The sequence below is a fragment of the Carcharodon carcharias genome, chromosome 9 (assembly GCF_017639515.1).
Source record: "Carcharodon carcharias isolate sCarCar2 chromosome 9, sCarCar2.pri, whole genome shotgun sequence".
Lineage (NCBI taxonomy): Eukaryota > Metazoa > Chordata > Chondrichthyes > Lamniformes > Lamnidae > Carcharodon > Carcharodon carcharias.
Genome location: NC_054475.1, coordinates 95,358,712 through 95,385,343, shown reverse-complemented (window position 1 = coordinate 95,385,343; position 26,632 = coordinate 95,358,712). Strand labels below are relative to the sequence as shown.

Genomic DNA, 26,632 nt, shown 5'->3' with positions numbered 1-26,632 from the left:
GACCCTGCAAAACCTTTCTATCATGTGCAAGTATTAAATCAGGAATGTGATGGATTACATAGCCAACATTCAAGAAGCTTAGGAACACTCAGGATACTGGTTGATAGGCTCCTTTGCCACTGGACTTAATATCCAGTCCCTTCACCACTATGGTTCTACTATGTACAGGAAGCGCTGCAGCAAATTAACAAGCTTACTTCAGCAGACCGTCTCTGTCTCTTGACCTTTGCTATCAAGAAGACTTTCGCAGAAAGATCATGAAACACCTCCAACTTCAAGCTCTCCTCCAAAATACACACCATCCTTAAGTGGACATATATTGCTATTTTTTAAAATACAATGGTAATCACCACAGGTTGGTGGGTAGTTCAAGGAAAGGCTCACTGACAAGTTCTTAGGTTGGGCAAAATGACCACAGCCCTGTCAGTGTCTGCCACATTCTGATAACAAATAACAAAAAAGCACCCTAGCACAATGCAAGGAGAAAGTTCAACCCAATTTATTCTTGTGGAACAACAAATACTCATAGAACACTGAAACACACTGAAAGATAATCCTAACTACACTGACAGATAGTTTAAAAGTTTCATAAAAATTCAAAGCTTAATGAAATGTTGTCACTGGTTTGCTATTCTCTCTCTCCATTGAGGCACAATCAGCAAATTTTGCAGCTTTTTAATATTAAAGAACTGCAATGTCTTTGGCTAAGTACGGTAAGCCTCATTTGGAATATTCGGGGAATTTTTGAAACTGAATAAGATCAATAACTATTTTCTTAGTAACTTCTATTTAGCGACAAATAATAAAAAAAGCTAAGAAATCTAAGTTGAAAAATGTTGTCAAGATTGAAAACACATTGCTTTAAGGCAAAATAAATCAATTTATTCACCTTCTAGTACCAGAAGACATGTCCAGACAGCAATGCAGAAAAGTCTCATATTCCAAACGTGAGTCTGCTATGTCGCACAGTGGATTCAGCACAGCCAACTGAAAGAAAACATTAATTAGCCAAACCTTAATAAAGTTTATCAAGGTCACATGGATATACTGTTGTCACATGATAAATAAATGTATATTTAAATTATGAGTCATTAACTACTTATTGCAGAGCAACAGCAATTGTAGATAAGTTCTCCTCTGTATTAAGTTGAGAAAAAGATAAATTGTTGGCAAGGCTGTTACAAAACAATAGCTGTATGAAGTATTCTGGCCATAATGAGGGGTTATAAGGTTAAATGAGTTACTTTCCATTGGAATGAGGGCTTAAAAATTAAAAAGGGTCCTGAAAAGAATAGAAAAAGCTCATCCCTCTAATACTGAATTATCATGGGCCCCTAAGTGAAAAAAAAAACCCGGGCTGAATAATACAAGGCGAAAATGGGCCTGTACTGCATCCATGCAATGTATTGTTAGGCGCAATGATGTCGGATCACGTTCCCAATGTCATCACATCCAAACATGATAATATGGTTGGCAGGTGGGCCTAGAAATCAGCACCCTGCCCACCTTATTTAAATTCAATTTAATTGCACGGTCGAGCTTGTTAATGTGCCAATTGACTGGAATAATATGTACTGTGAACAATACAGTCAGCTTAAACAGTGTGAATCACGCCAGATGGGGATCTCGTTTACTTCACTGAAAGTTTGTAAGGGTGTAAAAGTCACCAGATGGGTCCTTCGTTTCACCTCAGAAAGTCAGGCTTTTGTGAGTGCTGCAAGCATTTGCTACTGGAAGCAGTGTTTCCAAGGGATGTCTCTGCTTGTTTGAGGTGTCATTTAGCCTTCAGAATGATGCATTTAGACCCTCAACTGTACCTCAGTCTTCTTAGTAGTGAAAAGATGAGAATGGTGGTCTCCATGGGAGACACACCTCCGGTGAGGAGGAAGGGGAGGAAGATTGAGATGGAGAGGAAGAAGGCCAGATAGTCAGGGGCAGGATGCACTGGTGGTGCATGAGGGTGGCAGACCAGTGCTGGAACAAGTATCCGATAGAAGCATAATGCTGCAGCAATGGAGGCGCAGAGCTGGGACTTACGCTGCCAATTGAGTATATAGGCAGAGAATGAGTTATTATCAATTGCCGGAGACACAGTGCTGGAGTAGAGTCAAGCTCTCCAGAGACACAGTGACCTTTCTCTGTGAGATGCTGGCAGGCTTCCAGCTGCATGGGTGGTCATCCAATGACAGAAGCTGTCAAGATGACAGTTGCACTGAAGCTTTTTGCCAATGGATCCTTTCAAGCAGCCTGTGGAGACCTCAATGGCATTACGCAGCCTGCTGCATACCACTGCATTGAGGTCTTTATAGATGCAATGTCCCAAAGGGCAGGTCAACACATTGCATCTTCCATGGCCTGCCACAGTGAACTTGAACGAGTCAGAGGCTTTGAGGTGATCACAGGTTTCAAGGGAACAATAGACTGTACTCATATTGTCATAAAGGCTCCAGCAGGCCAGCGCTGTATATTCATTAACTGGAAGGGCCATTGCCCCTTAAAATTGACCACACTCGAAGAATCTTGCAGGTATGCACTAGGTACCCTGGCAGCAGTCACGACTCCTGCATTTTCCGGAACCTCCAGGAGCCAGACGTAGTTAATGGGTCTGATGCCCTGGAGGTTGGTTTCTGGGTGACAAGTGTTTGAAGAGATGGCTCATGATGCCAGTAAGGGCCCCTAGAACAGACACAGGAGCTATAACGACAGCTATGACACCACAAGGCCAGCTTTGAGCAGACAATTGGGCTGCAAAAGATGAGGTTCTGAAGCCTGGATAGATCAGGAGGAGCATTGCCATACGTGCTTTCCAGAGTGTCTCTCATGCTCTGCATAACCTCGCCATTCAGAGAAGGAACGCCCCGGAGGAAGAGATAATGCAAGATAGCAGACATTCCTCTCAAGACGAGGCTGAAGGGGTGGTGAGGAAACACTCTGAGTGCAAGGGTCTACACAGTAGCACATGGATGGCCGTGACACAAGGGAGGTCTTCATAAGACAGTGGTTACAGTAGGTCAGGCATTCTTGGTCACAGAGATGTGCACACTGCTTGTGTCTCAACCTCATTCCATCCAGACTGTGAGCTCATGGAGAAAGTTCTGTCACCACACTCACTATCTCGATACCTTAGGCATTGCTGCATCTTGACCAATGTTCACTATTGAAAATGCATGAATCTTTTCACCCAACATTTCATAAAGCATTTACAGATAAACTCAACCTTTGCATGATGGATAATGAATTGAAGGTTATTAACAAATGGGCAATGTCCTATCAAATGATAACATCTACAAAATGCACCCATGTGACACCCTTTGTGCTCATGTGAAGTTTTCTTGATTCTTTTCCATGTGCTCCAGTGCAGTGCACCCCCTGCCACCCCTCACTTGCTGCTGCACTGGAGAGAGGCTGATGATCTGCTTCTTCCTTGGCTTGGTTGACTTTGGCGGGCGTCCTTTGTGTGGCTGAGGCCGTGAGTGCCCCACCTGCTGAGTGGCAGGAGGACCTTCTGTCGCCACAGCAACCAAGGTTGTCTGTGCCAATGGCAGAAGGGTGGAGGAGAGGTTGCCCCCATCAGAAGTGCCCTGAAAGATGCTTCCAGATGGCAGCAGCAGCTGTTGCTCATCCTCTGCCACAAAGCCTGATTGGTCCTCATTGCCTTCCCATGAGGTCCCAGGGGCTGGCTGAATGTCCAGGCTCCCAGTCCCCCTGTTGCCCTGACTCTGAGACCCTGAGCACAGAGCCAGAGTGATGGCATGCAGGTCAGAGTGCATCCCCATGATTGCGTCTATGATATGGTGGGTATGCCCCTCCAGGATATTCGCCAGTCTGTCCATGGTGGAAGCTTGGTGCTCTGAAGAGTGGGTGATCGCAGTGCACATGGTCTTGATGGACACCTTCACAGTCCAGGCCAAAGCATGCATCCCTTCCAGTATATCCACCAAATCTCCACACACCTTGCACTGGACATCCAGCATCTGATGCCTCATGGACAACTCCAGAGGCTCATCATCCAACTTGGACTCAGCTCTGGATCACCTCGAATACTCCTCTGTCTGCCTGAGGCCTGCTCCACCATACTCTCTGGCAGCTGCATGTGCAAATGTAAAGTGCCCTCACAGATCGTGCTTGCCCTGGTCCCACCATGCTAATCCCTCCAGTGTCTGCTGGTGCTTGGTGCAGGGAGAAGATGTGATGCTGAGCCTTCCAAGGCTTCTTCTTCCTCCTCAGAGGCTAGTGCTAGTCCCTCAGGCCTGGCGGGGTCAGCAGAAGGTTCACCTGTGCAGGAGACACTGAAGAAAAGGTGTTAATTGGCCTTTCAAAGCTTTCATGGGGTTTGCAATGTTCTATACCATTAGTAACATGTGGGTTATGAGATATGACAATTTGCAACAATTAAACCACACTTGTAGCAAACTCAAAATGTTTCTATCAGTAAGTTTCCCAGCTTTTGAACACTTAAACCACACATGTACAATTCATCTAACCATGCAAGACTTCTGTCACCCTCCCCCTAGCCCTCTCCCCATAGTCCCACATCTAAATAAAGCCCCTTGCAATATTACCAGCCCCAAACCTTCCTCCAATCTCGCCTCTGCCAATCGAGTGGCTCCATTCCGTGGAGAACAGCACACTCGATGGCGTGCAGGTCAGAACGCATCCCCATGAATGCGTCTGTAACACGGTGGGTTTGGGGGGGTGATGACATTAGTGGTATTGTCAAAGGCCCAGGGTAATGCTCTGGGGACCCAGGTTCAAATCCTGCCACAGTAGATGGTGGAATTTGAATTCAATAAAAATCTGGAATTAAAAGTTTAATGATGACCATGAAGCCATTGTCAATTGTTGTAAAAAAAACATTTGATTCACTAATGTCCTTCAGGGAAGGAAATCTGCTGTCCTTACCTGGTCTGGCCTACACGTGACTCCAGACTCACAGCAATGTGGTTGACTCTTAACTGCCCTCTGACCCTAACCCTAACCCTAACTTAGTTGTATCAAACCACTACAAAGTTTCAAAAAAGGAATGAAACTGGATGGACCACCGGCATTGACCTAGGCAACAGAAACGACAACGGCAAACTCAGCCCTGTGGACCCTGCAAAGTCCTCCTCACTAACATCCGGTGGCTAGTGCCAAAATTGGGAGAGCTGTCTCATAGAATAGTCAAGCAACAGGCTGGCATAATCATCCTCACAGAATCACAGTGCCAAAGAGGCCCTTTGTCCCATTAAATCTGCACTGACACGAGAAACACCTGACCTCCCTACCTAATCCCATTTACCAGTACTTGGCCCATAGCCTTGAATGTTATGATGTGCCACCCAGGTACTTTTTAAAAGATGTGAGGCAACCCACCTCGACCACCCTCCCAGGCAGCGCATTCCAGACCGTCACCACCCTCTGGGTAAAAAAGCTTTTCCTCACATCTCCCCTAAACCTCCTGCTCCTCACCTTGAATTTATGTACCCTCATGACTGACCCTTCAACTAAGGGGAACAGCTTCTCCCTATTCCTCCTGTCCATGCCCCTCATAATCTTGTACACCTCCATCAGGTTGCCCCTCAACCTTCTCTGCTCCAACAAAAACAACCCAACTCTGTCCAACCTCTCTTCATAACTTAAATGTTTCATCCCAGGCAACATCCTGTTGAATCTCCTCTGCACCCCCTCCAGTGCAATCACACCCCCCTTATAATGTGGCGGCCAGAACTGCACACAGTACTCCAGCTGTGGCCTCACCAAGGTTCTATACAACTCCAACATGACCTCCCTACATTCCTAATCTATGCCTCGATTGAAAAAGGCAAGTGTCCCATGTGCCTTTTTCACCACCCACTAACGTGCCCCTCCGCCTTCAGAGATATATGGACAAAACCGCCAAGCTCCCTATGTTCCTCAGAGCTTCCTAGTGTCATGCTGTTCATTGAATACTTCCTTGTCAAATTACTCCTTCCAAAGTGTATCACCTCACAGTTTTCAGGGTTACATTCCATCTGCCACTTATCTGCCCATTTGACCATCCCATCTATATCTTCCTGTGGCCCAAGACACTCAACCTCACTGTTAACCATCCAGCCAATCTTTGTGTCATCTGCAAACTTACTAACCCTGTCCCCCACATAGTTATCTATGTCGTTTATATAAATGACAAATAATAGGGGACCCAGCACAGGTTCCTGTGGTACGCCACTGGACACTGGCTTCCAGTCACTAAAGCATCCTTCTGTTATCACCCTCTGTCTCCTACAACTAAGCCAATTTTGAATCCACTTTATCAAATTACCCTGTATCCCATGTACCTTTGCTTTCTTTATAAGTCTCCCATGTGGGACCTTGTCAAAGGCTTTGCTGAAATCCATATAAACTACATCAACTGCTCTACCCTCATCTACACACCTGATCACCTCCTCAACAAAGTCAATCAAATTTGTTAGGCATGACCTCCCTCTGACAAAGCCATGCTGACTATCTCTGATCAAACCTTGCCTCGCCAAGTGGAGATAGTTTCTGACCTTCAGAATTTTTTCCAATAGTTTCCCTAGCACTGATGTGAGACTCACTAGCCTGTAGCTCCCAGGCTTCTCTCTACAAACCGTCTTAAATAGCGGAACCATATTAGCTGCTCTCCAGTCCTCTGGCACCTCCCCTGTAGCCAGAGAGGAATTAAAAATTTGGGTCAGAGCCTCTGCGATCTCCTCCCTTGCCTAACTCAGCAGTCTGAGACACAAATCATCCGGACCTGGAGATTTGTCCACTTTTAAGCCTTCAACACCTCCAATACCTTGTCACTCCCTATATCAATTTGCTCAAGAACCTCGCAGTCTCTCTACCTAAGTTCGATACCTTCATCCTCATTCTCTTGGGTGAAGATGGACGTGAAGTATTTGTTCAACACTCTACCAATGTCCCCTGGCTCCACCCACAGATTGCCCCATTGGTCCCTAATGGGCCCTACTCTTTCCCTGGTTATCCTCTTCCCATTGATATACTTATAGAATATCTTGGGATTTTCCCTACTTTTACAGCCAGAGGTTTCTCATATCCCCGCTTTGCTCTCCTAATTGCTTTCTTAAGCTCCACCCTGCACTTTCTGTACTCCCCTAATGCCTCTGCCGATTTGCTCCCCTTGTACCTGCTAAAAGCCTCTCTTTTCCTTCATACCTTACAGACAATGTTCCAGGCACGACCATCACAATCCCTAGGTATGTCCTGTCCCACCGGCAGGACAGACCCCGCAGAGGTGGTGGCACAATGGTATAGAGTCGGGAGGGAGTTGCCCTGGGAGTCCTCAACATTGACTCCGGACCCCATGAACACTCATGGCATCAGGTCAAACATGGGCAAGGAAATTGCTGCTGATTACCACTTGGAAGAAGCACTGAAGGTGGCAAGAGTGCAGAAAGTACTCTGGGTGGAGGACTTCAACACCCATCACCAAGAGTGGCTCGGTAGCACCACTAATGACTTAGCTGGCCAAGTCCTAAAGGACACAGCTGCTAGACAGGGCCAACTTGACCTCATCCTCACCAACCTGCCTGCCGCAGTTGCATATGTCTATGACAGTATGCGCAGGAGTGACCACCGCACAGTCGTTGTGGAGACAAAGTCACGCCTTCACATTGAGGATACCCTCCATTGTGTTGTGTGGCATTACCACCGTGCTAAATGGGAAAGATTTCAAAAAGATCTATCAACTCAAGACTGGGCATCCATGAGGCGCTGTGGGCCATCAGCAACAGCAGCAGAATTGTACTCAAACACAATCTGTAACTTCGTGGATTGGCATATCCCCCACTCTACCATCACCATCAAGCCAGGGGATCAACCATGGTGCAGTGAAGAGAGCAGGAGGTCATGCCAGGAGCAGCACCAGGCATACCTAAAAAAATTAGGTGTCAACCTGGTAAAGCTACAACACAGGTCTACTTGCGTGCCAAAAAGCATGAGCAGCAAGTGATCGACAGAGCTAAGCGATCTCACAACCAACGGATCAGATCTAAGCTCTGCAGTCCTGCCACATCCAGTCATGAATGGCGGTGGACAATTAATCAGCTCACTGGAGGAGGAGGCACCATAAATATCCCCATCCTCAATGATGGGGGAACCCAGCACATCAGTGAAAAAGATAAGGCTGATGAATTTGCTACAATCTTCAGCCAGAAGTGCCGAGTGGATGATCCATCTCGGCCTCCTCTGGAGGTCTCCAGCATCAGAGATGCCAGTCTTCAGCCAATTCAATTCACTCCACGTAATATCAAGAAATGGCTGAAGGCACTGGATACTTCAAAGGATATGGGCCCTGACAATATTCCAGCAATAGTACTGAAGTCTTGTGCTCCAGAACTAGCCAAGCTGTTCCAGTACAGCTACAACATTGGCACCAACTGGCTATGTGGAAAATTGCCCAGGTATGTCCTGTGCACAAAAAGCAGGACAAATCTAACCCGGCCAATTACCGCCTCATAAGTCTACTCTAGATCATCAGTGAAGTAATGGAAGGGGTCATCGACAGTGCTATCAAGTGGCACTTGCTTAGCAATAACCTGCTTACTGATGCCCAGTTTGGGTTCTGCTAGGGCTGCTCAGCTCCTGACCTCATTACAGCCTTGGTTCAAACATGGACAAAAGAGCTGAATTCCAGATGTGAGGTGAGAGTGACTATCCTTGACATCAAGGCCACATTTGACCGAGTGTAGCATTAAGGAGCCCTAGCAAAAATGGAGTCAATGGGGATCAGGGGGAAACCTCTCCGCTAGTTGGAGTCATACCTAGCAGAAAAGAAGATGTTTGTCATTGTTGGAGGTCAGTTATCTCAGCTCCAGGACATCACTGCAGGAGTTCCTCAGGGTAGTGTCCTTGGCACAACAATTTTCAGATGCTTCATCAATAACCTTCCTTCCATCCTCAGGTCAGAAGTGAGGATGTTCGCTGATGATTGCACAATGTTCAGCACCATTCATGGCTCCTCAGAGACTGAAGCAGTCCATGTCCAAATGCAGCAAGGCCTGGACAATATCAAGGCTTGGGCTAACAAGTCGCAAGTAACATTTGTGCCACACAAGTGCCAGGCAACAACTATCTCCAACAAGAGAGAACCTAACCATCACCCTTTGGCATTCAATGACATTACCATCACTGAATCCCCCTACTAGCAACATATTAGGAGTTATCATTGATCGGAAACTGAACTGGATTAGCCATATAAGTACTATGGCTACAAGAGCTGGTCAGAGGCTCAGAACCCTGTGAAGAGTAACTCACCTCCTGACTCCCCAAAGCCTGTTCATCATCTACAAGGCACAAGTCAGGAGTGTGATGGAATACTCTCCACTTGCCTGGATGAGTGCAGCTCCCACAACACTCAGGAAGATTGACACCATCCAGGACAAATCATCCCACCTGATTGACACCCCATCCACAAACATTCACTCCCTCCACCACTGACACACAGTAGCAGTAGTGTGTGTTATCTACAAGATGTACTGGAGGAATTCACCAAGGCTCCTTAGACAGCACCTTCCTAACCCATGACCACGACCATCTAGAAGGACAAGAGCAGCAGATACATGGGAACTCCAGCACATGCAAGTTCCCCTCCAAGTCACTCACCATCCTGTCTTGGAAATATATCACCGTTCCTTCATTGTCGCTGGGTCTAAATCCTGGAACTCCCCAGAAAAGCACTATGGGTGTACCGCATGGACTGCAGCGTTTCAAGAAGACAGCTCACCATTGCCTTCTCAAGGGCAATTAGGGATGGGCAAAAGATTCTAGCCCAGCCAGTGATGCTCACATCCCGTGAATGAATAAAAAAGAAACCTTGCTCCTGCAGCGTGAGGATTGCCAGATGGGCACGCCACCTCCAGTCCTGTTCCTTTCCCAGGCCCACAGTGTCACATTTCAATGATAATTATTCTCAGGTACCTTAGCTTCAGCATGTGTTTGAGCTCAGAGAGGAATGCACACTCTGCACAATGGTTGGCATCCATTATGCTGTAAATCTTCCTCAAGTCTAAGGCCAAACTCTCCACACTCCCCACTCCCCACGATGACACCTCTACAGAGCCATCAGGGCCACCAATGGTGACAATGGTGCATAATGCTCCCTTGGACCTCAGAGGTGCTCTCAAGGCTTGAGCATCTTCGAGCCTTCCTTTTCACTTCCTTGCCCAGTAATAGACCAAGTGAGGATGTACTCACTCTTTTGGATCTTAAAAGATAATTCAGCCTTTTCCTGCATTGCCTCCATTTTCGAGGCTTATCATCAACACTGCTGACCTTCATGGCCACCTCTGTCCTGGCAGGTTGTGTTATTGAGGGAGGTCTCCTCCTTCCTATCAGCTGGCATCAGGACCTCACGCCTGGTGGACACAGCCTGGAGGAGGGCATGGAGGGAATTACCATCAAAATTTGGGGCAATTCTGGACCTTCTTCCCTGCCTCGCTCCTTGCTCCTTTGTCTTGGCCATCTATGGAGGAAAATATGCTATCGCTAAGCCGCTGCTCAATTTTCAGATCTTAACATTATGCGGATGATCAGATTTCATGCCATTGGTGTTAACTGGCAACAACACTTAACTCAAAGCCTTTGCAGAATTTAACAAAAATTTTTCATAATAATACTTACCTCAAGCACTGCCTTATAATTTTGCAGAAAACAAACAATTCCTTCTGGCTTTTCCCTTAGAAAATCACTGGGTCACCTGACACTGTCCCATGCTAGGTTCCCCTTTAAATGGGTGGCCATTAACTCCTTTCGGGTCATGGCCAACAATTAGGGCAACTGGACATCCTGCCCTAGAGCTCGGATTGGGCTGGGGTACAACAATCCAATGGCATCACAGGCTTAAAACCTGCCTTGCTGCCATGAATTGGGTTATTGCCATTTTATACGGTGTGCTGTGAGGGTGGGGGCAGAAGTTGGCAACCTACCCATATCTGGGTGTGAGTCCCACCCACAGAAATGTGCCGTATTATCAGCCCCTCATCTTCAAACCATAAGGGTAACTCCTGATAAAATGGTTTCACTCTGAAAGTTGCAAAGCTTACCACAGATTAAAACTTTGATAAAATGGTTTTGCAATCCATCACGAAAGCTACCAGAGTGTAATATTTGAAAAATTGGTTTTAAGCTGATAACCTTAAACCACAATCAACTGAGTTTTTGACAAATCTGATCAAGATCAAAACAAATTATTACTAACTCTCTAATCTTGGAACATAGTTCGTTGAATCATGAAAATTGAGCATTGCGAGCACTTATAGCTTGCTGCTACACTGGCTTTCTTAGAAATCAAGGCAGAGGGACAAACTTCACCTGGAAACTAGCAATTATACAACCTTATTTGGGAAATAAAGGTAGATGGACTTACTTAGAATAAGAGTACAATCATTATACGTAAGAAATTAGTTATACAACTTGAAAGAAATATAAATATTGGAAGCACACATTGATTTTTCTAGATTCACTTAACTCACTTAATTGTCTCTCAAGGTAAATGTATGGCTATCAGAGAGGGGCGATGATGATCCACCCCTTAACTTGGTATCTTGCTAACTCTATAGTCTTCTACTAAGTCAGGGATTTAAGGTAAATGTTACTTTAATAATCAATGGATATCCTACTTAAATATTTTACTGTAACAATAATTTGATTTAAAAACTGGATTCTCTACTAGAAGTAAGATTGTATTTTCTACCTTTTCCTAGAACTAACAATGTTGTGATTGGCTGCCTCACCAATTGTGAATTGCATGCTCGGTTCTTTAATACACTTCAATATTGTTTAGAATTTACATTATTTCACATAGTCTTCTGTATTGCTAACTTGTGAACCCTGTCTCTGTACACTCTTTTGTGGAGTGGTATATCAATGTCGAGAGATTCCCAGGCCCTTCCAATATCCAGGCTATTATAATCTGGCTGAAATTTGTTAAGAAGGTTATCTGGAAGATGTTAATATTCTTAGCTTGTTCTTTTCCTTTGGGGGCTATTAGACTGGACATTGAGACCCATTCAGTGTCTTAAGAATTTGGGTTCCTTAACCTTAAATTTGAGACCTGAGAAGTACACTTGATCTGGGATGGTCCCAAAAAAATGGCTAGGATTATAACCAGCACAGCTGCATCAGATTTTGCTGTCATGGGAATTGAATGGCATTTGTAATTAATTAGATTTCCCTTGCATATTTAAGTTTTTAAAAAAATTTGCAAGGCAAGTTGCTGAAAGTGTGAGCTGATAATGTCACAGCAACTAAACATCTGAAACCTGAGTAACAGGATAACAAACAGGATATCTCCTTATTCACACAGATTTAATGATTGTGAAATAAGCAGTATAAGGACTGAAAAGTAGGATGAATTGAAGGTGTAAATTCAATGTCAAATCAGGTACAAAAAGAGAAATTAGGAGAGGGAAAGAAAAATAGATTGAGAGAGTAAAAAGAGACAGAAAGGAAATGTTAATAAAATTGTTGGCCAGGGGCTGCAGCCGACCTGCTGACACAGGCAAAAGCAACTTTTGACCTGAAGTAACCTGAGTTCAGTCACTGGCCTGAGCTGGCTGGGACTGGTTCTGAAGTAACTCTTTCGAGTACAAACCCATTTCCATCTGTTTCAGATGAATTTACATTGTTTCATAGTTTGCCATTGTGAGATTTGAACTTTTGATCTTGGGGTTACAAACCCAGTACCATAACCACTTGGCTATTTAGGCCAAGCCTGGTTCTGAAGTAGTTGAGTGTCTTGAAGAACTAAGGGAATTAGTTAAGACACAAGTCCTTATTTAGGAAAGGAGGAACGAGGTAATGCCAGTTAAGTCTTGGAACAGAGCCAATGAGAATATGCCACAGACTAGGCAAGCAGGCCTAAACCAACAGGAGAGAGACAGCACAGCTTGAAGAGATAAGATTCAGTATAAGACTGGAGGATTTCGGGCATGGAAGCAGTGAGACTCCGGTGAACAACCATCGCAGAAGTGGAAGAACCTATGTCAGCAACGTAGAGACGCAAGAGAGAGAGAATGGAATGCCTGGCCAACGTCAGCTCTCCTTTTCGGGTATTAGCTTTTATATTCTGTGACCACTCAGGGAGTGTCAGAGAAACCTAGTGGGTGTGCGTTTAGATCCTAGTTTTGGGTATAAAACTGTATAACCTGCTGTAAACTGCATGTCTATATTTAAACAGATGTATAAGCTATATGTAGATGATCTAATGACATGAATAAAGCAAATTTAGAGTTAAGAGAGAATTGACTATTCTCCTCTTTGTACTAAGCCAACAACTGTTACAGGTAACCTCCGGCAACAAAATAAAGTTTTACATTTTTAAAATCTTCAACAAAATAATTAACTGAATGAGACTCCACACTTGTACTACTTAATTTTCTGTGGCAGAGAAGTTGATTAGCAGTAATTAACATTTATCATTTCGTGAAAAAGTGTTTTCACTTGAAATGACGGCAACTTTCTGTGATGAGTTTAATTTTTACATACTACACAAATTAAACACTTCACTTCATTCAATGGATGTTAATGGTGAGGCAGACAGCAAAAGCAGAAGGGTGCAACTTGGAAGCAATTTTTGGATATTCAAATTTAACCATACATCTGCTCCTTGCCTGAATTTGCTGTTTGAATTGCACATAAATAACAGTGAGTGCCATTAATCTTACTCTTATGTTCGCAGCAAAATCCGGCTCAATGAACCAAAAATCAATTTCTTCCTGTCAGTATGGGATAGGTTTCCATGGGGTTCCCCCAATAATGTACTGTAATTTTGGGGTGGGGGGGTGGGGGTGGTGGAATCCACAGAAACCTGAGAGAAACAGCATAAATACCATTTATGGCATTCCTCCAAGTATCCATGGATTCCAAATGATCAGGAGAACCCTAATGGAAATTAATGGCATATGAGTCTTGCTCTTCTAAAGTGAAATAATATCCTGATGAAAGCTTATCCTGAGAGAATCCAGTAGAGTTATACATCAATCCCTGAGGAACTCCAACAGTGATGTCCTGGAACTGAGATAATTGACCTCCAACAACCACAAACATCTTCCTTTGTGCTAGGTATGATTCCAACCAATGGAAAGGTTTCCCCCGATTCCCATTGACTCCAGTTTTGCTAGGGCTCCCTGATGCCACAATCTGTCAATGCAGCCTTGATGTCAAGGGGTAGTCACTCTCACCTCGGCTCTGCAGTTCAGTTCTTTTGTCCAAGTTTGAACCAAGGCTATAATGAGGTCAGGAGCTGAGTGATCCTAGCGGAACCCAAATTGAGCGTCAGAATGCAGGTTATTGCTAAGCAAGTGCCGCTTGATGGCACTGTAGATTATGTCTTCCATCATTTTACCGATGATGAAGAGTAGACTGATCGGGTGGTAATTGGCCAGGTTGGATTTGTCCTGCTTTTTGTGTACAGGGCATATCTGGGCAATTTTCAAAACAGCTGGGTAGATGCCAGTGTTGTAGCTATACTGGGACTGCTTGGTTAGGGGTGCAGCAAATTCTGCAGTACAAGTCTTCAGTACTATTGCCAGAATATTGTCAGGGCCCATAGCCTTTGCAATACCCAGTGCCTTCAGTCTTATCTTGATATCACGTGCAGTGAATCAAATTGACTGAAGACTGGCATCTGTGATGGTGGGAACCTTCGGATGAGGCCAAGATGGATCATCCACTTGACAATTCTGGCTGAAGACTGTTGCAAATGCTTCAGCCTTATTTTTTGCACCGATGTGCTGGGCTCCCCCATCATTGAGGTTGAGGATATTTGTGGAGCCTCCTCTTCATCCAATGAGCTGCTTAATTGCCACTATCATTCATGACTGGAAGTGCCAGGACTGCAGAGCTTAGATCTGATCTGTTGGTTGTGGGATTGCTTATCTCTGTCAATCACTTGCTGCCTAAGCTGGTTGGCACGCAAGTAGTCCTGTGCTGTAGCTTCACCAGTTTGACATCTCATTTTTAGGTATGCCTGGTGCTGCTCCTGCCATTTTTTTAATTCATTCGTGGGATGTGGGCTTCGCTGGCTGGCCCAGAATTTATTTCCCATCCCCAATTGCCCTTGAGAAGGTGGTGATGAGCTGCCTTCTTGAACCACTGCAGTCCATGTGGTGTAGATACACCCACAGTGCTGTTAGGAAGGGAGTTCCAGGATTATGAACCAGTGACAGTGAAGGAACGGCGATATATTTCCAAATCAAGATGGTGAATGACTTAGAAGGGGACTTCCATGTATCTGTTGCCTTTTTCTTTCTAGATGGTAGTGGTCATGGGTTTGGAAAGTGCTGTCAAAAGATGCCAGTGTTGTAGCTATACTGGGACTGCTTGGTTAGGGGTGCAGCAAATACTGCAGTCCAAGTCATCAGTACTATTGCCAGAATATTGTCAGGTGAATTCCTGCAGTGCATCTCGTAGATGATACACACCGCTGCTACTGTGCGTCGGTGGAGCAGGGAGAAATTGTTTGTGGATGTGGTGCCAATCAAGTGGGCTGCTTTGTCCTGGATGGCTTCAAGCTTCTTGAGTGTTGTGGGGGCTGCACTCATCCAGGCAAGTGGGGAGTATTTCATCACACTCCTGACTTGTGCCTTGTAGATGATGGACAGGCTTTGGTGAGTGAGGAGGTGAGTTATTTGTCACACAATTTGTAGCCTCTGACCTGCTCTTGTAGCCACAGCATTTATATGACTAGTCCAGTTCAGTTTCCAGTCAATGGTAACCCCCAGGATGTTGATAGTGGGGGATTCAGTTATGGTAATGCCATTGAACGCCAAAGGGCAATAGTTAGATTCTCTCTTGTTGGAGATTGTCATTGCCTGACACTTGTGTGGTGCAAATGTTACTTGCCACTTGTCAGCCCAAGCCTAGATATTGTCCAGTCTTGCTGCATTTGGACATGGACTGCTTCAGTATCTGAGGAATCGCAAATGGTGCTGAACACTATGCAATCATTAGCGAACATCCCCATTTCTGACCTTATGATGGAAGGAAGGTCATTGATGAAGCAACTGAAGATGGTTGGGCTGAGGCCACGACTCTGAGGAACTAATCCAGTGATGTCCTGGGGCTGAGATGACTGACCTCCAACAACCACAACCGTCTTCTTTTCTGCTATGTGTGACTCCAACCAGCAGAGAATTTTCCCTCTGATTCCCATTGACTTCAGTTTTCCAAGGGCTCCTTGATGCCACACTAGTCAAATGATGTCGTGGGCAGTCACTCTCACCTCACCTCTGGAGTTCAGCTCTTTTGTCCATGTTTGAACCAAGGCCGTAATAAGGTCAGGAGCTGAATGGCCCTGGCGTAACCCAAACTGAGCATAAGTGAGCAGGTTATTGCCAAGCAAGTGCTGCTTGATACCACTGTTGATGACGCCTTCCATTAATTTGCTGATGATGGAGAGTAGACTGATGGGGTGGTGATTTGGTAATTGGCCGGGTTGAATTTGCCCTGCTTTTTGTGGACAGGACATATCTGGGCAACTTTCCACATAGCTGGGTAGATGCCAATGCTTTAGGAACAGCTTGGCCAGGGGTGCGGCAAGTTCTGCAGCACAAGTCTTCGGTACTACTGCCAGAATATTGTTCGAGCCCATAGCCTTTGCAGTATCCAATGCCTTCAGCTGTTTCTTGATATCACGTGGAGTTTGAAATGAATCGGCTGAAGACTGGCATCTGTAAAGCTGGGAATCTTTGGAGGAGGCCGAGATGGATCATCCACTCAGCACTTCTGGCTGAAGATTGTAGCAAACGCTTCAGCCTTATCTTTTGCACTGATGTGTTGGGCTCCCCCATCATTGAGGATGGGGATATTTGTGGAGCCTCCTCCTCCAGTGTGTTTAATTGCCCACCACCATTCATGACTGGATGTGGCAGGACTGCAGAGCTTAGATCTGATCCATTGGTTGTGGAATCGCTTAGCTCTGTCTATCACTTGCTGCTTATGCTGTTTGGCACGCAAGTAGTCCTGTCTGATAGCTTCACCAGGTTGACTCCTCGTTTTTAGATATGCCTGGTGCTGCTGCTGGCATGCCCTCCTGCACTCTTCATTGCACCATGGTTGATCCCCTGGCTTAATGCTTAAGGTTGAGAGGGGGATATGCTGGGCCATGAGTTTATAGATTGTGTTCAAGTACAATTCTGCTGCTGCTGATGGCCCACAGTGCCTCATGGGTGCCCAGTCTTGAGTTGCTAAACCTGTTAGAAATCTATCCCATTTAGCATGGTGGTAGTGCCACACAACATGATGGAGGGTATCCTCAATGTGAAGGCAGGACTTCATCTCCACAAGGACTGTGCAGTGGTCACTCCTACTGATACTGTCATGTATCTGCGGCAGGCAGGTTGGTAAGGATGAGGTCAAGTGTGTTTTTCCTTCGTTGGTCCCCTCACCACTTGCCACAGACTCAAGCTAGCAGCTATGTTTTTTAGGTCTTGGCCAGCTCAGACAGTAGTGCTGCTACCGAGCCACATTTAGTGATGGACATTGGAGTCCCCCACATTCAGAGGTGTTCAACATGGAGGAGCATTGATTCATCAGCTGAGGGACGGTGGTACATGGTAATCAGCAGGAGGTTTCCTTGCCCATGTTTGCCCACCTGATGCCATGAGACTTCATGGGGTCCAGAATCAATGTTGAGGACTCCCAGGAAACTCCATCCTGACTGTATGTGCCATCACCTCTGCGTGGGCCTGTCCTGTTGGTGGGACAGGACATACCCAGGGATGGTGATGGTGGAGTCTGAGACATTATCTGTAAGGTATGATTCCATGGGAATGACTTTGTCAGGCTGTTGCTTGACCAGTCTGTGAAACAGCTCTCCCAATTCTGGCACTAACCCCCAGGTGTTAGTAAGGAGGACTTTGCAGGATCGACAGGGCTGAGTTTGCCGGTGTCGTTTCCCATGCCTAGGTCATTGCCTGGTGGTCTGTCTGGTTTCATTCCATTCTTTTGTGACTTTGTAGCAACTGAGTGGTTTGCTAGGCCATTTCAGAGGCATTTAAGATTGCTGTGGGTCTGGGGTCATGTGTAGGCCAGACCAGGTAAGGATGACAAATTTCCTTCCCTAAAGCACATTAGTGAACCAGATGACTTTTTAACAACAATGACAATTTTGTTTTGTGGCCATGATCAGATGTTTAATTCCATATTTTTATTGAATTCAAATTCCACCATCTGCCGTGACAGGATTCAAACCCTGGGTCTTTGGATTACTAGCCCAATGACAATACCACAACGCTATTGCTTCCCATGTGAGTGCCCTCCTGCAGTTTTCATTAAACCAGGGTGGACCCCTTGGTTTGGTGGTAATGGTAGGCTGGGGGATATGCCGGTTCATGAGGTTATAGATTGTGGTTGAGTACAATTCTGCTGCTAGTGATGGTCCACAGTGCCTCTTGGTTGTCCAGTCTTGAGTTTCTAGATGTGTTCGAAATCTATCCCGTATCCCTGCCTAGCTCCAATAACCTTTCACCCCCTTGTTTATCAAGAATCTATCTAGCTCTGCCTTAAAAATATTGAAAGACTCTGCTTTCACTGCCTTTTGAGGAAGAGTTCCAAAGACTCACTACCCTCAGAGAAAAAAATTCTCCTCACCTCCGTCTTAAATAATGACCCCTTATTTTTAAACCATGACTCCTAGTCCTAGATTCTCCCACAAGAGGAAACATCCTCTTAACATCCAGTCTGTAAAGCCCTTCAAAATCTTAAAGATTTCAATCAAGTCACCTCTTACTCTTCTAAACTCCAGTTGATACAAGCCTAGTCTGCCAGCCTTTCCTCATAAGATAACCTACCCAGTCCTAGTAAACCTAGCCTAGTAAACCTTCTGTAAATTGCTTTCATGCATTTATATCCTTTCTTAAATAAGGAGTCCAATATTGTACACAATGCTCCAGATGTGGCCTCACCCATGCCCAGTATAACTGCAGCATAATCTCCCTACTTTTGTAACCAATTCCCCTTGCAATAAGCGATAACATTCTATTAGCTTTCCTAATTACTTTCTGTAACTGCATACTAACCTTTTGTGATTCATGCACTAGGACACCCAGATCACTCTGGACCTCAGAGCTCTGCAATTTCTCACCATTTGAATAATATGCTTCTTATTTATTCTTCCTGCCAAAATGGACAATTTCACATTTGCCCACATTATACTCCATTTGCCAGATCTTGCCCACTCACTTAATCTATCTATGTCACTTTGTAGCCTCCTTAAGTCCACTTCACAACTTACTTTCCTACCTATCTTTGTGTTGTCAGCAAATTTAGCAACCATAACTTCTGTCACTTCATCCAAGTCATTTATATAAATTGTAAAAAGTTGAGGCCCCAGCATTGATCTCTGTGGCACATTTAAAGGGCTATTTTAGACTACACAGAATAGATACATTCCAATAAGAAAGAAAACTTTCAAGGGGAGGACCCACCATCCATGGTTAACAAAAAATGTTAAAAACAGTATCGAACTTAAAGAAAAAGCATTCAATTACACAAAAACAGGTGACAGATCAGATTTATGACTACCTTCTGTTTCCTGTTAGCTAGCCAGTCTTTTATGCATGCCATATGTTACCCCCTACACTATGAGCTTTTATTTTCTGCAATAACCTTTATATGGCAAGTTATCAAATGCCTTCTGGAAATCTAAGTACAGTACATCCACCAGTTCCCCTTCATCCACAGCACATGTGACTCCTTCAAATAATTCCATTTAATTGGTTAAACATAATTTTCCTTTCACAAAACCACGTTGAGTCTGCCTGACTGCCTTGATTTTTTTCTAAGTGCCTGCTATAACATCTTAATAATAGCTACTAACATTTTCCCTATGACAGATGTTAAGCTAACTGGCCTGTACTTTCCTGCTTTCTGTCTCCCCACTTTTTGAATAAAGGACTTACATTTGCTATTTTCCAATCTAATGGAACCTTCCCCAAATCCAGGGAGTTTTGGAAAATTTAAACGAACACGTCAATTATCTCACTAGCCACTTCTTTCAAGACCCTAGGATGAAATCCATCCAGACCTGGGGATTTGTCAGCCCACAGCTCCAACAATTTGCTCAATACCACTTCCCTGGTGATTGTAATTTTCCAGAGTTCCTCCCTCCCTTCCATTTCCTGATTTACAGCTGTTTGTGTGATGTTACTCATATTGTCTATAGTGAAAACTGATACAAAACACCGGTTCAATTCACCTCCTTATTTTCCCTTATTAATTCCCTAGACTCACTTTCTATAGGAACAATACTCACTTTTAAAAAACTCTTTCCTTATTTAAGTATCTATAGAGAAACTCTTAATACCAGCCTTTCTCTCATAACCTAATTTCTCCCTCCTTATTAATTATTTTTTTTCATCCCTTGCTGTTCTTTGTATTCTGTCTAATCTTCTGACCTGTCACCTGTTTTTGTGTAATTGAATGCTTTTTCTTTAAGTTCGATACTGTCTTTAACATTTTTTGTTAACCATGGATGGTGGGTCCTCCCCTTGAAAGTTTTCTTTCTTATTGGAATGTATCCATTCTGTGCATTCTAAAATAGCCCTTTAAATGTCTGTTACTATATCTCTATTGACCTATCCCTTAACCTCATTTGCTAATTCACTTTAACTAGCCCTGCTTTCATGCCCTCATAATTGCCCTTATTTAAGTTTACAATACTAGTCTTGGACCCAATCTTCACTCACTCAAACTTGTTACAACTGAGTGGCTTGCTAGACCATTTCAGAGGGCATTTAAGAGTCAACCACACTGCTGTGGTTCTGGAGTCACATATAGGCCAGACCAGGTAAGGATGGCAGATTTCCTTTCCTAAGGGGCATTAGTGAACCAGATGGATTTTTTCCAACAATCGACAATGGTCATCATTAGACTTTTAATTGTCTCCAGAGTATTACTGGTCCAGTGACAATGCCACTATGCCACTGCCTCCTAGAGAAAACACAGTGGATGAGCCAATCAGAACATACATGCAATAATATTGTTGAGCTAAATTAGGCTCTGAATTAGTAATTGGCATTGTGAGTTGAATTTTACAATGTTTTTCTGCCTGGTTTTGGTATTGGAGTGGGGTCATATGAAGCTGCATCCCCAACTATAAGCATGGCCATTATGGCCTGGGTTTTATGGCCCCACTGCGCTGTGACTCCCCTGGCTGATGCAGCGAGCCATTTAAATCCCCATTCAGTCCAGCGGGACCATAATATCCTGCCAGGCAGGAGGGGCCTTAAAATCCTGGCCTATGTTTCCTGCTGGAAGTAATGGCAAAGAGCCGAAGCATCCATCCAATCGCAGGCAACCGCATCATTTCATCAAACATCTCATGTCCTGATGTTTGTGCCTCCAATTTGCCCAAAGCCAAGAATCCCCAGTAAAAAGGAATTAGACAACAATGCAAGCCATCAGCCAATAGTCAAAAGTAACTTTAAAAGGATATTTAAGAAACGAGAGGTTCATAATATTTTATGATGACAGATTATGTATGTTTCAGGAGCTGAAGAGATGAGCTGAACGAACTGATCAACTTTCATCTTCCATATTCCTCCTGGCTTCCCATCTCCCACTCCTTTACCCAAATGCCAGTCCAAAACCTTCAGGCCTCCCACCCCATATAGGGTACGAGCCTGTGGGTCAGGCCAGCTCACCACCACTGGCTGTTCTCTGACATTTCTTTAAGAGGAAAGCAGAAACTGTCAGCTCCTCTATTTTCCAACACAAGTGTCAGTAAACATTTTTAATGGGAGCGTTAAATGATAAGAAATGAACAACTATATATCATGTGAAAATTTATTGTTTCGTTTCATCTTAAATTATGAATGCAGGTGCACTTTTGAGGTGTACAGGATAATATGGTATGTTCAGCCTAGAAAGTTGTAAATGGCGTTCAGCACAATAAGGGCAAGGTAGGTAGAATTAGGAAATGTATTTGTTACAGTGCATTACCTTGGCTACCCTGGTGAGGCCACTGAGTCTCTTTTAGTGACGCATTGCTGTATGGTGACTGCTAAAGTCACCTCCTTCCACTGTATCTGGACCATTCCTTACATTACCTTCCTACCCTCAAGCCTAAATGCATTTGAAAATACAAAATAGGAGCAGGAGCAGGAGTAGGCCACTCGGCCCCTTGAGCCTGCTTTGCCATTCAAAAAGGTCATGGCTGATCTGATTGTAAACTCAACTCCACTTTCCCACTCACCCTGTTAACCTTTCACCCCCTTGCTTATCAAGAATTAATCTACCTCTGCCTTAAAAATATTTAAATATGCTGCTACCACCGCCTTTTGAGGAAGAGAGTTCCAAAGACTCATGACCCTCTGAGAGAAAATATTCCTTCTCATCTCTGTCTTAGATGGGTGGCCCCTTATTTTCAAATCTCGACCCCCTGGTTCTAGATCCTCCCACAGCAGGAAACATCCTTTCCACATCCACCCTGTCAAGACGCCTCAGGATCCTATATGTTTCTTTCTCTTCTAAACTCCAAAGGATACATGCCTAGCTGTCCAAAACAAAAACAGAAGATGCTGGAAAAACTCAGCCAATCTGGCAGCATCTGTGGAGAGAGAAACAGAGTAAATGTTGTGAGTCCGTATGATCCTTCTTCAAAGCCTGTACAATCTTTCCTCATAAGACAACCCGCCCATTCCAGATATCAGTCCCCTCGTTTTATGTTCCATTTTTTCTTAATTTGGGACAATAAAAGCAAGACAATTGAGCCTATGGACTTAGGAACCCTGTACCCTGCTGCATCTAACTCAAAAAATGTTAATCTGTAGGATAGTGCAAAGACCTTGCTCCCAAACTTTACATCAGAGTGCTACATATTTACATGTGGCAGCAACACTGGATCTCCTGTACCCCCTACCACCCACCCCACCTCTCACCCCCAAAAGACAAGAAACACTTGGAATGTTTTCCTATGTTGAAGGCACTTCATAAATGCAAGGTTTTAATTGTTATACAACAGTATACTCTTAACACTCAAGTGATATGAGTATGCATTAACTTATCTGTGATATTGGTTACACAACATATCTGTAAAAAAAAAATGTCTTTAATCTTCACAATTACACAGGCAAGGCAGTGCAAAAAAGGGAGAAGTAACAATGTACAAAAAGTCATCTTGAAAATATTTTATCAGAAAATAATCTTAGCCAAGTTTACAGGATAAGTATCATGTAAAACTAAGGCATAGAAAATAATGGCTTTCATTAAAATGAGTTAGAACAAATCAATAGTCCATGAAGATACAATTCTTGTGAATTTACTTTCCTCTGTTCACATTTTAAACATACTGGTTAACACATTAGCATAATTTCCTGCACACATTGTTTTACCACAGATTTCTATCTGCATTATATTAATGCAGTGAGCTTAGTTAATCAAAATATTTTAGAACAGGACAGAGGATAAGGAGAAGATGTTAACAGGTGCAATAAAAATAGCACATAGAATAAGATCAACTCACACAAGAATTACACAGACATCTTTTTATGGCAAAATTCCTAAGTTAAGTTTAATCTATTTTCTCCTCTCAGAGCTGTTTCAGTGCAAGAGGGGGGAAAGGGAGAGTTGGATAAGGACAAAGCTAGTTATAAAATAGAGAACCATACAATGTAGAACAGTGTAGAGATACTGGAAATGGTAAATTCAATCTACCCAAAGTCAGGAGGCATAGAAAAAAAGACTAATTTTTGTAAAAGATAGTTTTGTTAAAACAAAGACTATGACAATGACTTTCTTGAAAAGAAATGTAAATGTTTACACAATACAAGAATAATATTGGAAGTAGCTGAAGGTAAAGGCAACTAAAGTATAAAGAAGGCAGTATTTATCATTGCACTGAAAACAACACAAAATAACCAAAGACAGAGAGAGTTCGAAGTCCAGGAGTATTATTCAAAACGGTTCAGGCAGGAACAGCACTTCTATATCTTCGATGCCCATACGGCAGTTAAGTTTAAAAAAAAAATTACCAGATGGTCTGTTCTGCTATATATCCAGCAGCCATGATAAGGTTCGGCAAACTCTGACTAGCAGGAACTTAGATAAAGGAGTAGGCAATTCAGCTCTTCAAGGCTGTTCCATCATTCATTGGATCATGGTTGATCTGTATCTTAACCCTATTTACCCACCTTGGTTCCATAAAACATGACAAAAAGCTATCAAACTCTGAAATTTTCAACTGACTAGTGTCAATTTTAGGGGGAGTACCAGATTATTAGTACCTTTTGTTCAATAAAATGCTTTCTGACATCACCAATGAACAACCTAGCTCCAATTCTCCAATTTTAAGCTTATGGCCCCCTTGCCCTGGACTCTTTCACCAGGGGAAATAGATTCTTTCCAGCCTTAAATTTAGCAAACTCTCACTTCAATAGACCGAACGGTCTCCTATGCCATAAATTTTTCTATATTTCTAACTAAGATTTCAGGTGGTTACCGGGGCTACCTAAAAATGCAGCCACAATGAATTTGAGAATGGTCTGAATGCACGTGCAGATGGGACGCAGCGGTGTAGAATTTCTCCACCATTGTCTGCCAGAATGGCCAGACATCTTTGGAGCCGAAGACTACTATTTCAGCATCCATTGGAACTGCCACAATTTTATCTAGGACCTGGAAACACCAAATGTGGCTCCGTACCTGATTTTTCAGGGCTGCTATTCCCTTTTTTGGCTCCAAAATGTATACGACACACTTCTACTGCAAGCAGCACCAAACATTATTTTGGTGAGGACATTAAGGGATGTGCAGGCAGTGTCTGCTGGAAGTATGCAGAGTAGGCAGATCATGATATCAACTGATATCATGATATCATGTAACTGATTTGATGCCACACTGCCATTTTTGATTTCAATGTTTTAGCCAATGGCATGTTTTAAACACACACAACTGAACACTCGTTAAGCAGGAGGGAGGACTGCACCCCACCCCACCCCCCCCAAACTGGTGCTATTTAAAGAGACCATTACTTACAGTTACAGTAGATTGGATTCCACTGGCTTGTGCTACAATTGTAGCAGTGTTTGGTGGTTAAAGAGCTGTTTAAAGTTCTCAAGTCTGCAGGGAGTTGACGCATCACATGCTGAAGGACTTTGGCCTGATTTCAACAATTCTGCACAGGCCGGTTATTCCCAAGCATGAATGCAGAAGCAAGCATTTTCCTTATACTACAGCACAACAAGGAGAATGAGCAGAGACGACACAGAACTGGACAAACTGCTGCAAGAAGGAGGAGGAGGAGCAGGAGAAGGGTTCTTAGTAGAAGGCCAAATCCACCTAGGCTGTGCAGGGAGGAATTCACCTACCCGACCCTCAGTGAAGAATAGTGGATGGAATCATGTTCCTTGCACTGACTAAATCAGTGTGTAAGATGGAATTCAGAACTATGATGTTTGCATCTATATTCCGCTGATGCAGAAATATCCTCTTCCTGAATAAAGAATGAAGAATTCATGCCCATGCATCTACATGCAATCCGCATGGGTGGAATTTTCCATGCCGCTGTTGTTGGGTGTGATCGATGGTATGAGCAGACAATATGGTGCTATTGGTTTTATAGCGGCAGGAAACCAGTTCACGATCGTCCGCTCAGCCCACTGACAGCAGGCCGTATTTCCCACCATCGGACGTCAGGAGCCTCATTGTAATACGTCAGCATACCTTTATCAGGCCAGCCTGCTGTAATCGTTCTGCCCCCCCCAGCTGGATCATCCGTCCACGTTGGTGAGAAAGCAGGCTGACCTGTTTCACAACAGCACATAAGTGAAGTGCACTTGGTGGCCTGCACTTTGAGGGGAACTCAGAGGCGAGTACAGAGTAACATTGTGCAACGCTTTCCAGGGTTGCCTATTGGACCTCAAGTTTCAGTGGCGCTAGTGGGGGGTTGGGGTTCCTGCTGTTGAGGTGTCTTGTGAGGCAGGTGGGGAGGGGGGTTAAGGGCAGCCTTGCCATTGAGGTGACTCGGAGGTGGGGGTGGGGTTGGAGGGCCAGGGCAGCCCAGCCATTGAATATAGTGCACAAGCATTCAGGGCGGTGGGTAGGGCGGATGAGGGAAGTGGCCACGCATTAGGGACACCTTGTATAAAGTGATCAATCCTCTGAAACTGAGACTGTTTAAGCACAGCCACAGTGATATGTTTGGAGTCAGGCTTCTAGCTTATCTGCCCACTCAAGCAATGCAGAGGCATCAAAGTGCCACCAAGTGCTCCAAGGCTTTTCAGGCCAACCACCCCCATCACCTCCCACCACAGACTGCAAGGTCCTGAGCATCTTAGTGGACTGCAGAACAGTTGGACGACTGCACACATTGTACAATCTCCTCACTAAAGCGGGCCATGGAGCAGTGACTGGTGGAGGTGCTTGCAATGTCTGCAACCCCATTTGAACCAGTCTCCCCATGTGTCATGAAGCTATTAATGTATATAATGTTATTGGAAATTATTTCTTTAAAAATAGAGGGATAGTCTCTGGGTGTGTCTTAACTGAATTAAAGCCAGCTAGTCTGGGTGCTTAGATGTATATTAGCTTTGAGGTGTGAACAGTAAGGTAGAGTGTATTTGCATTTTGTTGACTAGAGCATTCAAGAAGGGGATGGAAATCTGGCACCTAGTTAGGAGAGACCAAA

At 44.1% G+C, this 26,632-nt stretch overlaps 1 protein-coding gene across 2 annotated transcripts in view; it reads right to left on the bottom strand.

Annotated features, from left to right (window-relative positions):
- xpnpep2 (X-prolyl aminopeptidase (aminopeptidase P) 2, membrane-bound) overlaps positions 1-26,632 on the bottom strand; it is a 178,646-nt gene that overhangs the window by 129,592 nt on the left and 22,422 nt on the right. For both annotated transcript variants that reach the window (XM_041195729.1, XM_041195728.1), the window contains exon 2: positions 890-987. In XM_041195729.1, the coding sequence (XP_041051663.1) occupies positions 890-938 (49 nt within the window). In that variant the 5' untranslated portion in view covers positions 939-987. The remainder of the gene's footprint in view (positions 1-889; positions 988-26,632) is intronic.